We start from the raw sequence: 12861 nt of genomic DNA, 5'->3' as shown, positions 1-12861 counted from the left end.
CCCCCCCCCCCCCCCCCCCGCCACCTGCCACCTGGAGCATGAGCGGACAGCCTCTGTGGGGCTGGGGCCTCCTGAGTCCTAACTGTTCCCACATTGCCAGGGCACCTGGTGCCTCACAGGGGATGCCGTGGGAAGTCCACAGATTCTTGCAGGGGCTGGGGTTCCAGTTGCTCGGGAACCGCTGGACAGATGTTTGTGGAACCTCCAGGGGGGCTGCTAGGGACCCTCATGAGCTCAGCCCACTTGAGAGAAGGGCCTCTCTGATGCCGTCTGCCCGTCTCTCTTTTGGGCTCTGGGGGTTCTGCGCAGACAGAAATCCTGCCTGGAGAGGGTGCTAAGCCCAAACACAGCCACCCGGCCTCTTGTCTCATGGCTTCTGTTTGCAAAGGCGGGTCATAGCCGCCGGTGGCTCTGGGAGGATTAGAGCAGAATTACCCAGGCGTAATTACATAGCTCCCTGCTATCTGCTTTGCGCAGCTCTCTGAATGGGATGTTTGCCTTCGGCCTCTCTGTTTAATTGATTAAGTTTCCTGAGTGCCCCCCAGCTAGGCCAAGGACAGAGTGGGCATGCCAAAACCTTCCTTGAGGGAGAGGACCTGAGAGGGGGGCGGAGCTGTGCAATGTTGGACCTTCACGAGGCCCAGGGTGTTAGAAGGATCGGCAAGCTGGATCTTCCCTGGCCTCCTTCTGCCTCAGGCCTGACAGCAACAAGGGCTCTGTGGGGACACAGATGATGCCCCTTGGCCACCCTATCTGCCAACTTTAGAAGTAAAAGCACAGAGCGAACTGCCTTCAAACCCAGCGACAACCAGGCCGGCAGGGAGGGCCCTCCATTCTGGTCTCCCACCCCCAAAACAGCTACAAAGGCCAGCTCCTGCCCAGTTTGCCTTCCTGCAGGTGACAGGTCTCCTCCGCTGTTAGCCCATTCCGCAGATGTTTAGCCACCGCGTCCCTTGCTCCAGGCCCTGCCCTGGGCTGCGGAGGGTGCGTGGCCCCGGGACCTGGAACCAGAGCAGAGACCCGATGAGCGAGCAGCTGGGGGCTCAGCGTCTTTCCCAGGAAGAGGCGGGCCCACCAGGCTCAGAGTGCCTCTGCCCCAGGACCCCTGATTTCCTAGTGCACCTGCCCCACCCCCGGCCGGGCTGAGATCCCCGGGCTGTCTCTACGCTCACCTTCTCTGCATTTTCCCCGCCAGCTGTGTGGGGTAGCCAGCAAGGGGGAGGTGGCAGAATTCAGGAGACTCGACACCTTGAGGGCCTCCTCCCCTAAGAAGAGAGGCAACAGGGTTGTCCGAAAGGTTAGCGCAGAGCATGTTAGCCGTGATGACGGTGCTCACGAGGAAGGGGAACGAGTAGATGGCCTTGTTGGTGTGGAGAAAGGGTGGAAAGACTGGGGGCTCAGCCCCTGTTCTCTGTCTGTCTGTCCATCCAGGTTGGCGTGTGGAGTCCTGCAGAGGGGCTCAACATCACGGAGGTTGCCAAAGGCCGAGGCCCTAATGTCACTGACTCTCTGACAAACAGGTCACTCATCGTCACCACCGTGCTGGTAAGAGCCTGCAGCCCCACGGGAGGGACTGTGTGAGCTGGGCACGGGCTGGAGGGACCCAGACTGGGCAGCACAGACCGGGCACCTCTCGGGCCTGCTTCGAGGCTGGAAGATGGGGGGCGGGGGTTGCATGGAAACATGGAGGGTCCCTCAGAAAGCCCTCGGTCGTTGGAACACAGCAACTCTGCTCACGGTCACAGGCCAAAGACCCCGGGGCGAGGGGTGATCAGTGGCCTCTTCCCAAAGGCAGAGTGGGCTGGTCCTCATGCCTGTCGGAGACCTGCTTGGAAGCCCATCTGCAGAGACCTGTGTGTTTGCGTCTCCCCTCACCCCCTGCCCCTGAGCCCAAGCACAAACCGCGATGGGGTAGAAGGTAGGGGGTTCACCTGCCCTCGGCTCCAGGACTCAGGGCCCACCTCTTCACCTCAGGTCCCAGGGAAAAAGCCCTTCTCAGTGGTCCCCCCAGCTGTGATGGGTGCTGGGGCCACACCCAGAGAGCCCAGACGGTGCGGGGAGCCCACACACATGCCACAGTCCACAGTGCCCATCCCGAGAGCTCTCTTCCATGGTTGCTCTAGCTGCCATCCTCCCTCCATTCCCCAGGACTGAATAGTGCCTCCTTCTTCTGCCCCAAGGAGTGGCTCCTGGCATCTCCCAGGCTCTCTGCACCTTGGAGCTCAGCATGGGCAGAAAGACACACCCACGCCCCTGGCCTCTTAACTGGCCGGTGCTGTGCCCCGCTCCGAGTGCACCAGCCCTTTCTGGAAGGCCTCCAGGGTGTCCAGAGACTCAGGACCCACCCTTTCAGAGACACAGCACTGTCCTTGGGACCCAAAGAGAGGCAGGCTTACCACCACCTGGTCGACTCTGACCCAAGACCTTTGGAGGACAATCCACTCAGCTTCTGCTTATAATGAAGCAATGCATACACTGTGATCAATGCAGCGCACATAAGGCAGATCCTCTGCAGAGCAGAGCGCTCAGCCCAGTTTGGCGTGCTCGGACCAAGTAAGGCTGCCTGGGATGGAACAGAGAGCAGGCTGGGCACCCGGCTCTGGGCCCTTCCACAGCGCTGGCGCACGGATGCCCTACCCGCCTCCCACCAGGGGCAGCTCAGCTGGACCCCACGGAACGGTCCTATGCCTTCCCTCTAGTGTGACCCACCAGACATATGCTTGGTGGCAGGTGGTAACACCCCAGAGCAGGAAGAGACATGGTAGTTAAACCCCATTCTCCCAGTGAGCAGCAGACACCAGGGACACCAGCGGCTTCAAAGGAGCACCTGCAGCCTGTGGGTCTCACCCCCAGTGTCCAGGGTGTGACCACTGAGAGGATCCATGTCAATGGTGACGGAACCCTAACAGTGGTTCTGGACGTACTGCCGACGGGGGCTGGAGAGACACCTGCCCCCCCCCCAAGTTTGGGCATGGACCCTCCCCTCCCCCAGCAACCCCCCCAACACCATACATCCTGCCTGCCTTTATTGATCAAATTTTTGTTAACTAAACAAATATAAAAATCAGACAGCTAAGACCAATAAGTCAAAAGATTTCATCAGGAACAGGGGAAAAATTGTAAAAGAAAAAAAAATCTAAAAAAGATGAAAAAGAAATAAACAAAAGAGAGCAAAGGGATTAAAGACTGATGAGCAATTGAAGGGATATTGATGTGGATGCAAATAGAGAAGAAGAGAGTTGAAAGGGAACAAAATAAAAAGGTTAAAGGGAAAATAATAATGAGAAAAATGAAAATAAGGCATGAGATGAAAAGGGAAGCCATCAAGGAAGACGAAAAATTAAAATAAATAATGAACAGCTCCAGCCAGACAAGGTAAAAAAATGTAAAACCAAAATGTCAGGAAGCAAAAGGATAAAAGTGTGACAAAGCTAAAATATAAAAGGGTAAAAATAAAATAATAAAAAGGTGGTAAAAGATTAAAAACAGAGCTGCATAAAATGTGAGATATAAATAAAACACTTTGCACAAGACGAGAGTAAAAAAGGTAAAACCAGTGGGCTTGGAGAGATTAGGAAGAAGGGTGATGACGTGGGCCCCGATGATTCAGCCGCGAAGCCATACCCTCAAGGGCGTGGCAGGCTGCACGTAATACGCCAGAAGGATACCGGACACACACATCTTGAAAGACCACGGGCGTGCATTTTATTAAAATGGCAGCAGCCTGATTTCAAGCGCATAAAACCCTTCTGCAAAGGCGCACAGGATTTGTCTACACCCGCAGAAGCGGGATCTGGCAGGCATCCTATGCCCTTCTTGAAGCTTCTTGGTCAACACTCAGGTTCTTTCAAAGGTCGCGACCTGATGCACTCAGTCCCACCCACAGCGCCCTGCTGGCTCTCAGGCACCCCCGGGGTAGGAAAGGAGAGAAGCCCCTCTTGGCCCATGGCCCGCACACAGCTCCATCTATCCCACCGCCCCTCATCCGGGTGAACGCTAACTCAGCAGTCACCGGGGACGGGCAGCGTGACCAGGATGCAGGGGCAAGACTGTGATGGTTAAGAACACAGATCTTTGGGTCTGAACCCTGGCTCCACTGTTAAGTAGCTGTGTGACCCCAGAAAATTGCTTAACCGCTCCATGCCTCCGTTTCCCCACCTGAAAAAGAGAGGTGATGATAATTGCATCTACTTCATAGAGTTGAGAGGCTGAGGGATTAATAAATGCAAATGGCACAGAGTGCGTGCCAAATGATAGCTGCTCTTATTACTAGTGACTATTATTGATTACAAATCCAGGCCCTAGTGAGCTCGGGTTTAGTACGGTAGGCAGTGTTCTAGAGAAAGCCTCTGCTTCTGTCCACCCCGGAGCCCTGAACTTCACTGAAGATTGACCCCTGACCACAACCGAAGAATCTCTCCCCAGCACAGGGCACCTTGGAGACTTTGAACTTGCATTCAACAGAACCCCGCTGCTCCCCATGGTCAACACGCCCTGCCTCTCACCTCCTTGTTTTCTGATGGGCCCCTGAAGGCATTAGGGTTTGTGACCTCGACCTCCTGAGTCCCTCATAGCTCTAGTCTCCTACTGATATGTCAGACTCCAGACCCAATCACGACCTCATCATCTGCTTTGCCCAAAGTCTGAGCTCCTAGGCCTGACATCATGATAATTCCCTCCCCCTGGCCCCCGTTGTCCTTGACCTCTGACATGGCTGCTGACCCACTTGAAGCAGATGTCCCACCCACCGTCTTAATCCCATCCTGCAGTGTCAGATACTCGCATAGAAGCGGGGGGGCGGCCCATGATTGCTCTCTGCATCCCCACTGCCCAGAGCTCATGGAGGGTAGGGTCTGCTTCTCCCTGTGGGAGAGAAGCCCAGTCTTTCCTGGAGAAAGAGAAATGGCCAGGAAAACGTCTGGAGGATCCCTGATGGGGACGGGGTGTGACACACAGCCTTTGCACTAGTCTCCAAGAAACTCTCTGTGTCCAGCTGAAAATGTCCTCAGAGTCTCCTGAGTGAGAGAGGCCCACTCCCACACAAGGACGGGCCTGGGGCCTCCTTCCCGAAAACCTCAAGCTGGTCCAGATGCCCCTGAAAGTCTCAGTGTGGTCCGCCTGTCTCAGAGCCCTGGGGGGTGCTCTCAGGCTGGGGCTCTTTGGGACAGCTGCACCAGTTGTGGAGAGCAGCCCCGCCCCAGCTGGTCTGCCTGAAAACCCAGCCCCAAGCTTAGCAGCCTGAAAGCAGGGCCGGCACCTCCTGCTGAGAGCGCTGTGGGGGGGCCCACCGTGCCTGCTAGTGTGTTGTCCGGGCAACCGCACTTTGAGTGACAGGCAGGTTCCAAAGCACAGTTCAGGAACATCAGACTGCTTTGCCCCCAGAGAATAGGGCTGGACCCCTAACGACAGGGGTTTCTGCTTGCTCTTTTCCCTGGAATCTGGGCACAGCGGAGGGCCGCAGCTCCACGTGGGCTGCCCTAAACCTGCCTCCTCTCCTCCCCTATCCCGAACCCTGGAGTTAGGAGCAAAGGGTGCCTTACCCTGGACACACAGATGGACAGAGCCCTAACTCCACGCACCCTGGCCCCTCAGAGCTGCAGATGGCCTTCCCCACGCATGAGGGCGAGAGCCTGGAACCTCGCCCTCTCCCGCCCCCTCTCTGCCCAGCCCCAGCCTCTGTTCTGGTTCTGCTCTCCCATGAGCTCATGAAAAATTCATCCCCTCCAACCTCAGCTCACACACCGAGAAAACACACCTGCCTCACTCCTGGGGGCCCTGCCTTTGAAGGTTCAGAGTTCTTTGGGCTGCTGAAGAAAGCAGCCGTGTTGACATGCGTGTGGGTACGTGTGTGGGTGCGGGACTGGCCCAGCCGCACACGGGTGTCTGGAGATACACCGATGGGTGTGTTTGTGCCGTGTGCCCATTGTGACCACATTAGACTCAACGGCCAGGCAGGTGGGGCCCCCAGCACCGGGCAGCAGGAGAGGCAGAGAAGTAGAAGGCGGCCAGGGTGTGGGCTGGGAGGACCATCCCAGGCCAGGGACCGCCCTAGGCCCCACCTCCAGGGTGGGCAGGACTCCCAGGGCTCTGTCGTGGTTCTCACAGGCAGAAGCCAAGGCCTTGGGTCCAGGGCCTTTAGCTTCTGTGGCCAAGCAGGGCCGGGCAGACAGAACGCCGAGAATGTGGTACATCGGTGCCCGTGGCATTGTGCGTACAGCTGTGTGCTTGTGCGGATGTGTGCCCACGCTGCCTGTGTCAGAACAGGGCTTGGGAATGCAGATATCGGGCAGCTCACCTTGGATCCTTCCCCCCAAGACCCCTGTCCCAACTCCACAGGTCCTGCCGCCCGGAGAAGCTTAGCCCCAGGCCTGGCCCTGGCGTCGGGATAAGTGATCAGAGAGAAAGCAGACTAAGAGCCCTGGCCACGAAAAGTCAGAAAAGGTTATTTTTCTGGACCCCTGTTTCCTGTGACTTGTTGAGGAGAAATATTACCCCGCTCCTACGGCTGTTCTCCCAGAGCAATAGGAGAGCGTGAAGTTATGAAATTGAGGGCACCTTCCCTGAGCAATCGATTAGCAGTCGAGAGAGCTTGTGAATTGGCTGTCTGGACATTTCCAGTAATAAATTGTGAAATAGTCCATGAATAAGTAGTTGGCGGAGTTCAGAATTACCCCCTAGGAAATGTTGCAGGTCTGGAGACACATTACTAAGGCGAGCACCATTTTAATGCTCTGGGCTTTCGCTGTTAAATATGGATGCCATCCTCGGAGCACTTCCCGAAATTAATGGCATTTTACAGCTGCTCCGAAGGCAGCGTATTTATATGGAGATGTATAGATTCTGGGGCTGCGGTGGCTTCACGAATGAAGTGCTAATTTTAGAGAATGGGCCCAGGGAGGGGCGCGGCGGGAGGGTTAGGAAGTGAGCTATCTCAGGGACCTTTCCCGAAATGGTTTTCCGCAGCCAGCTATGGTGTTTAACCTTTGGTGACCTTGGGCATGGTCTGTAGGCTGGAAAGGGCACTGCGGTCACAGGCTACGGCACACAGAAAGAAGGTAACGATAGTAATAAAAATCAATCAGTCCATCCTATCAGCAGTTAACATTTGCCAGGCACAGTTTTAAGTGCTTTTCATAGATTGGCTCATTTACTCCTCATAGCAACCTTGTTGGGTGGGTTCTAGGATTCTCCCCATTTTACAGAAGGAGGTAGATTTTGTCCAGGAATTTGTGTGCGGTTGGTGATTCCCCTGGGAGAGCTAATATCTTCTCTCCAGGTCTTTCCTTGAACTCACGTCAGGGCCACCAGGGACAGTGGTATACTTTGTTCACTGCACAAGAATGTCTGAGCAAAAGAAGGGGGCGGGGACTGAGGCTCCTGCCCCCAGACCCTGCTCACTAGGCCACATGCCAGGGTTCGGGGCAGCAGCCCCCCAGAGATGGATTTGCACGATGGCAGTGTGTGCGATCACCACAGCCCCCTTCCCTCCAGGTGGCCCCAGCACCTTCCCCAGCCCCACCCGGGCTCTTCTCACCACCCTTGTGAGCTGCCTACTCTGTTTCAGGGTGGGGGTGGGAGGCACAGAGATTGAGTACGGACTCCAGCCAGAGGACCCAGTGTTCCTCCCAAGTAGACTGAGAGGTGGTTTTCTCAGAATCCCTGGAGAGGCAGGAACCCCCTGGGGATTCCCATGTTCCCCCATCCTTGCTCTGAAGCCTGCCGAAGGATTGTTGAAAATCTAGAGGAAATGAGTCCTGGGGTGGGACGGGATTTTGAAAGGTGGCAGTCCTGGGGGCCCAGGACCAGAGAATCCAGGCCACCCACAGTAGCAGGAGCCCGGCAAGAGGCTGCTCACTCTGCCCCAGGGGGCCACCGCGTTAAAGGAATAGCCACACTGGTTGACAGATGATGAGATGCCTCCATAATTGGGGGTGTACCCGTCTCATGGGCACGTGCACATGGGATTCCCGGTCCCCGTGCCCTCTGTCAGCTATTGCTTAGCACCTGTCAGCTGAGGACCTGAGGCATTCTGACAGAGGGGTGTGGGCGGGGTGCCAAGGTGCCTTCAGGGGAGAAGCAGGGAGCTTCAGGCAGGAAGAGGTGGGGCTGGACTCGATCAGACTGCAGTTCAGCTCCTGTGTGACCTCCTGAGCGTGTTTCCTCATCTGTGGCATGGGGGTCATGTCCCCTGTCTTGCAGGCCTGTGAGGCCGGAATCGGTGTGTGGTGCATAATAGGAGCTCAGGACACACTGAGTGGCCTCAGGGGTGGCTTGTCCACCGCAGCCCAGGGACGGGGACTTGTCACTGAAGCTGGGTAGGTGGACCCCATGGAAACACGGACTTGTGCGTTGACCTGCACTTTGGGCCCCTGCTGTGGGCCTGGATTTTGCCATGTCAGAGAGCACAGTTCCCATCCTGTAGACCTCAGACTGGACCAAGTCAATGGCTACTTCCCACTGTCTGTCCAGCCTCTTCCCCCGGTTCTCTGCGGGGCGGCAGGGGGCTTGTTTCTAAACGAGAAATCCTACCGAGTTGTGCCCTCTTCACAGCCCCTCCCTGACTCCCCATTGCCTGGCAGGGAGGGAGCCTGACGTGGGACAGCGGGACCTGTGCTCTCCCTACCGAGCTACCTTTCAAAGACCCCGCCCGTGCCCATCAGGGAGAGGCGGCCTGGGGCTCTGGGCCTCTGGCACAGTGAAGGGGTTAAGAATTTGCACTCCCGGGCTACACCCGCCTGAGTTCAGATGCTCTCCTTGCCAGCAGGGTGAGCTCACACCACTCAAATGTCCTCGTGAGCTCATTCCCTGCATCTGTAAAGTGGGACTGTTGGTCTCCACCCCGGCCGGGTGAAATCAAGGTTCAGCGAGGCAATGCACGCTCTGTGTTGAGCACATCCTCGCTGGGCTGCGTGCTAGGCCCCCCACAGGCACTCCGCAATTGCTGATTTACTAGAGCCCCCCAGGTCCACATACGAGTGCAGGCCCTCGTATCAGCCCTCGCTCACCTGGCGGGTCCTCATGCTGGGGACTGAGATCCTCGAAGGAGAGAAAGGTATCAGGAAGAGAAGTCAGGGAGGGCACAGGACGGACAGTCTTGTACAGCAGGGTTCTCACACACGAGCAGACATCAGAATCCCCTGGAGGCCTTCTTTAATTTTATTTTTTTTAAGATTTATGTATTTATTTGAGAGAGAGTGTGAGCATGAGCAGGGGGAGGGGCAGAAGGAGATGGAGAGGGAGAATTCCAAAGAGACTCCCCACTGAGTGTGGAGCCCAAGGGGGGCCCGGATCCCAGGACCCTGAGATCATGACCTGAGCCAAAAATCAAGAGTCGGACGCTTAACCGACCGAGCCAGTGGGCGCCCCTCCCCTGGAGGGCTTCTTAAAACAGATTGCTGGCTCTACCCCGGAGTTTCTGGCCTGGTGGTCCGGGTGGGGCCGGAGAGCATACGGTTTCCACAAGTTCCTGCGTGCTGCTGGGGCTGCTGGTTGGGGACCACACTTTGAGAACCGCGGGCCTTGCACTGATGGTGCGGGAGACAGCACGGGATTCAAATCCAATCATTTTTGAGTCCAAATGCCCGTTCCACCCCTTACTAGCTCTGTGACCATCGGACAGCTCATCGGTAAATACCTACCGAGCCCCCACCTCGGGCCAGGGGCCACTGGAAGGTGGCCATTCGTGAAGCATGGCGCTGGCCTGACTCAGCAGGCCTTTCTTCTAAGCCACCCCAAAGATCTCTTGGACACACGAGCAGAGGTTCCAGCCCAAACTCTCTCCCGAACCACTCTGCCTTCATCGGCCCCTCTCCTATCTTCCCTGCAGGAGGAGCCCTTCGTCATGTTCCGGAAGTCCGACAGGACCCTGTTTGGGAATGACCGCTTTGAGGGTTACTGCATCGACCTGCTCAAGGAGCTGGCCCACATCCTGGGCTTCTCCTATGAGATCCGGCTGGTGGAGGACGGCAAGTACGGGGCACAGGACGACAAGGGCCAGTGGAACGGCATGATCAAGGAGCTCATCGACCACGTAAGCGGGCAGGGAGCACCAGGAGCTGGGGACTCCCTGGGAGGGTTGGCCAAGCCTGGGTACAGCAGGGTCGGGCATCCCAGCAGGTGGGGACCCTAGGGACAGCGGAGCTGGAGACAAAGGTCGTGACCTTGGGAAGGACCCAGCTCCCTGGGGCCTGCCTTGCTCATGCTCCCCAGCTCCCAGACACTGCCCTCCACATAGCACACGTGTGCTCCCCCCACACCGCGTGTGACTGAGCCTTTCCCACTGGTGTCTTTGGTGAGCTCGCTCTGGAGATCTTCCTCACCTCCTCACTGCCTCTGCTCCTTTAGGAGCACCCAAAGGCTGCCCCAGCCACCAAACTCTAGGGCACAGAGCTAGATCTGTCACTGGCTTGAGTGGCTTTGGGCCCAGTGGGGAGACCGGTGGGGCAGGGAGCGGCGGGAAGGCTCAAGCAGAGCTTTCATTTCCTAGGCCCCCAGAACTCAGACTCCCGTGGAAGGCTGGTGGGAGAGGCTCGTGGTAACCAGCACGAACTTGGGCTGAGCTTGATTCCCACGTTGCCACTACCTAGCTGTGCGCCCCTGGACAAGTTTCTTGGCCTCTCTAGGTCTCGGTTTCCGTGTCTGTAAAATGGGAATGACCGTAATAGAACCAGCCCGACAGGCTGCGAGGGCTAAGTCCACACACGTGTGTTACGTTGTCTTCCCCATGTCAGTACTTGTTCTTATTTTTATTTGTATCATACGGTTATTCCTTCGAGGCCAGGGAGGGGGCTTCAGGAAGTCCCTTTAGGTCCCTGAGCTTCCTAGTTTCTAACTGAATAGCGGGAATAGAAATACGGAATACCTGCCCTGTGTTCTTCCAGCACGCTGAGCGGCTGGGAGGAGACAGCTGGTGGGGAAGCACTCCTAGATTGTGGAATCCAGTGTAAATGGAAGGGAGTGGTGTTGTCACCATTATTAGTAATAACTATAATTATTATGGAAATTAGTCAGCAGGCCCCAGAAGCATCTCCATTTATCAGCTCCCCCACTCCCGCTTGGTGCCGCAGCTCTGGCATGTGGGGCCCCAGTGGGGGCCAGTGCCTGTCATTTGCAGAGGCAGGCCAGGCTGGGGAGGCGGAGGGGGTCCCACGGAGCACAGGGGCCACCTGTGGAAGTGAGCAAGGCAGGTGCCAGTCCTGTCAGCCAGCGTCCAGAGCTCTGAAGAGCATTCGCGAGGGGGCGGATCAGAAAAACCCAGCAGCAAGCCAGACCTTTCTAAGCGGACCCTCCGCTGGGGAAAAGGCGGGGAGGAGGCCTCATCTGCGGCCTCCATGCAGTGCCGTATCCATCAAGGCTCAGGCCCTGACGGGACACGCAGGGGACCTTGTTAAACCCGATTCCCTACAATTGATGAGCCTATTAATCCTAGCTTGGGTGCCATTTTTAATAACATCATAACCATTTATTAGTGTCGTCAGATAATTAGTCTTCTCGCTAGCTCCTAGATAACGTGGTAAAGGCTTGGCAATATTATTACTTCCTTATTAGGGATCTGAATGCAGACGTAAAAGTGATGAATGCCTGCCTTTGCAAGCGTCTGCCCCCCGAGGCCCATTTGGAACCCCTGGGTGGAGCCTCTGACCAGCAGGACTTAAGAAGTCCTTCTCGGACACTCTGCTCAGCTCTGTCCCATGCCACACGGCCTTCTGGGGAGCCGGGGTTATGGAGGAAGATGAGGCACGGGCAGGGTGTCCCGCTGACACACTCCTCTCACCACCCCCCCCGATCCCCTGCCGCCTCCAACGGTGACAGCAACAGACCGATTGGACAGAGCAGTGATTTCCCCATCCGTCAGCCCAGCTCTCCCAGACTGTCGCTCTCTCCAGCTTTACTGCCTGCTCTCTCTCATTTCCCCTCTCTTGAAGGTCTCCTATCCATGTCCATGCCGTAAATTACTCCCAGGTGTTTTAATGACTCTGGAATCCAATAGAGAGGACTTCAAATCCCGGGTCTAGCACATACTCAATCTCTTTGGCCTCTCTTTCCACATCTATGAGATGGGAGTAATAAAAGAGCCTTCTTCCCAGGGTTTGTGGGATGATTTAATGAGCTACAGCTCAGAGATGCTCAGGAGAGTGCCTGGCGCTCCATAAATGGGCTGCACCTGGGAGCTACCCTTCAGGCTTCCCTCCAGGGACAGCCCTGCTGTCTAAAGTATGCACGTGGATGAACACGATGGTGGTGGCAGAGCTGGCCCCTCAGCCACGGTCATCCTGGTGTGCCACAGTGACCCGGGATCTAAACCTTGCCCCACTGAATCCAAATAGGAGCCTCGGGAAACTGACTCACACTGATCAGACTCACAGGGAACAGAGGCACACAGCAAGGCATCACCCCCTACTTCACTGGGGGGCATTGGCCTTTCCTGACACCTGCCGTCCAGAACTTCTGTTCCGGCACCCGGTGCTGGGGGGGTGGGGACGGGTGGAGGCAGAGCTTTCAGAGTGTGGAGTGTCTGAATCCAAGAAGAGAGGCTGCTGGTGGAGAAGGGGGGCAAGAGACGGTCTTGAAGAGCCTTGGGTGTTAAATGGAGGCATTTGGTTTTCATCCCGAGATCCATGGGGCACTGCTGGAAGATGCAGGGCAAGGGGGTGACGGGAGAATCACATGGAGGAAAATCAGTGTGCTGTTGGGCTGCACTGGAGCCAGACTGGAGGCCATCGCAGGGGCCTGGCTAGAGGAGAGCATGGTGGAGAGAAAGAAGGGAGTGCCGTGGTGGGGAAGGAGGGAGCTGGATGGCTCGGGAGGAGGAGACGAGAAGGTAGAATTGAGAAGGTTGGATGAAGGAGGTGAGGGAAAGAG

General features: G+C 56.6%; 1 protein-coding gene across 1 annotated transcript in view; it reads left to right on the top strand.

The window, feature by feature from the left end:
- GRIK3 (glutamate ionotropic receptor kainate type subunit 3) overlaps positions 1–12861 on the top strand; it is a 217511-nt gene that overhangs the window by 168998 nt on the left and 35652 nt on the right. The window contains exons 9-10 of the mRNA XM_040619278.1: positions 1432–1545; positions 9827–10030. Of these exons, the coding sequence (XP_040475212.1) occupies positions 1432–1545; positions 9827–10030 (318 nt within the window). The remainder of the gene's footprint in view (positions 1–1431; positions 1546–9826; positions 10031–12861) is intronic.

The sequence above is a fragment of the Ursus maritimus genome, unplaced genomic scaffold (genome assembly GCF_017311325.1).
Source record: "Ursus maritimus isolate PB19 unplaced genomic scaffold, ASM1731132v1 scaffold_32, whole genome shotgun sequence".
In the NCBI taxonomy this organism is placed as follows: domain Eukaryota; kingdom Metazoa; phylum Chordata; class Mammalia; order Carnivora; family Ursidae; genus Ursus; species Ursus maritimus.
Note: the sequence above shows the minus strand (reverse complement) of the source record. Positions and strands in the feature narration are given on the sequence as shown.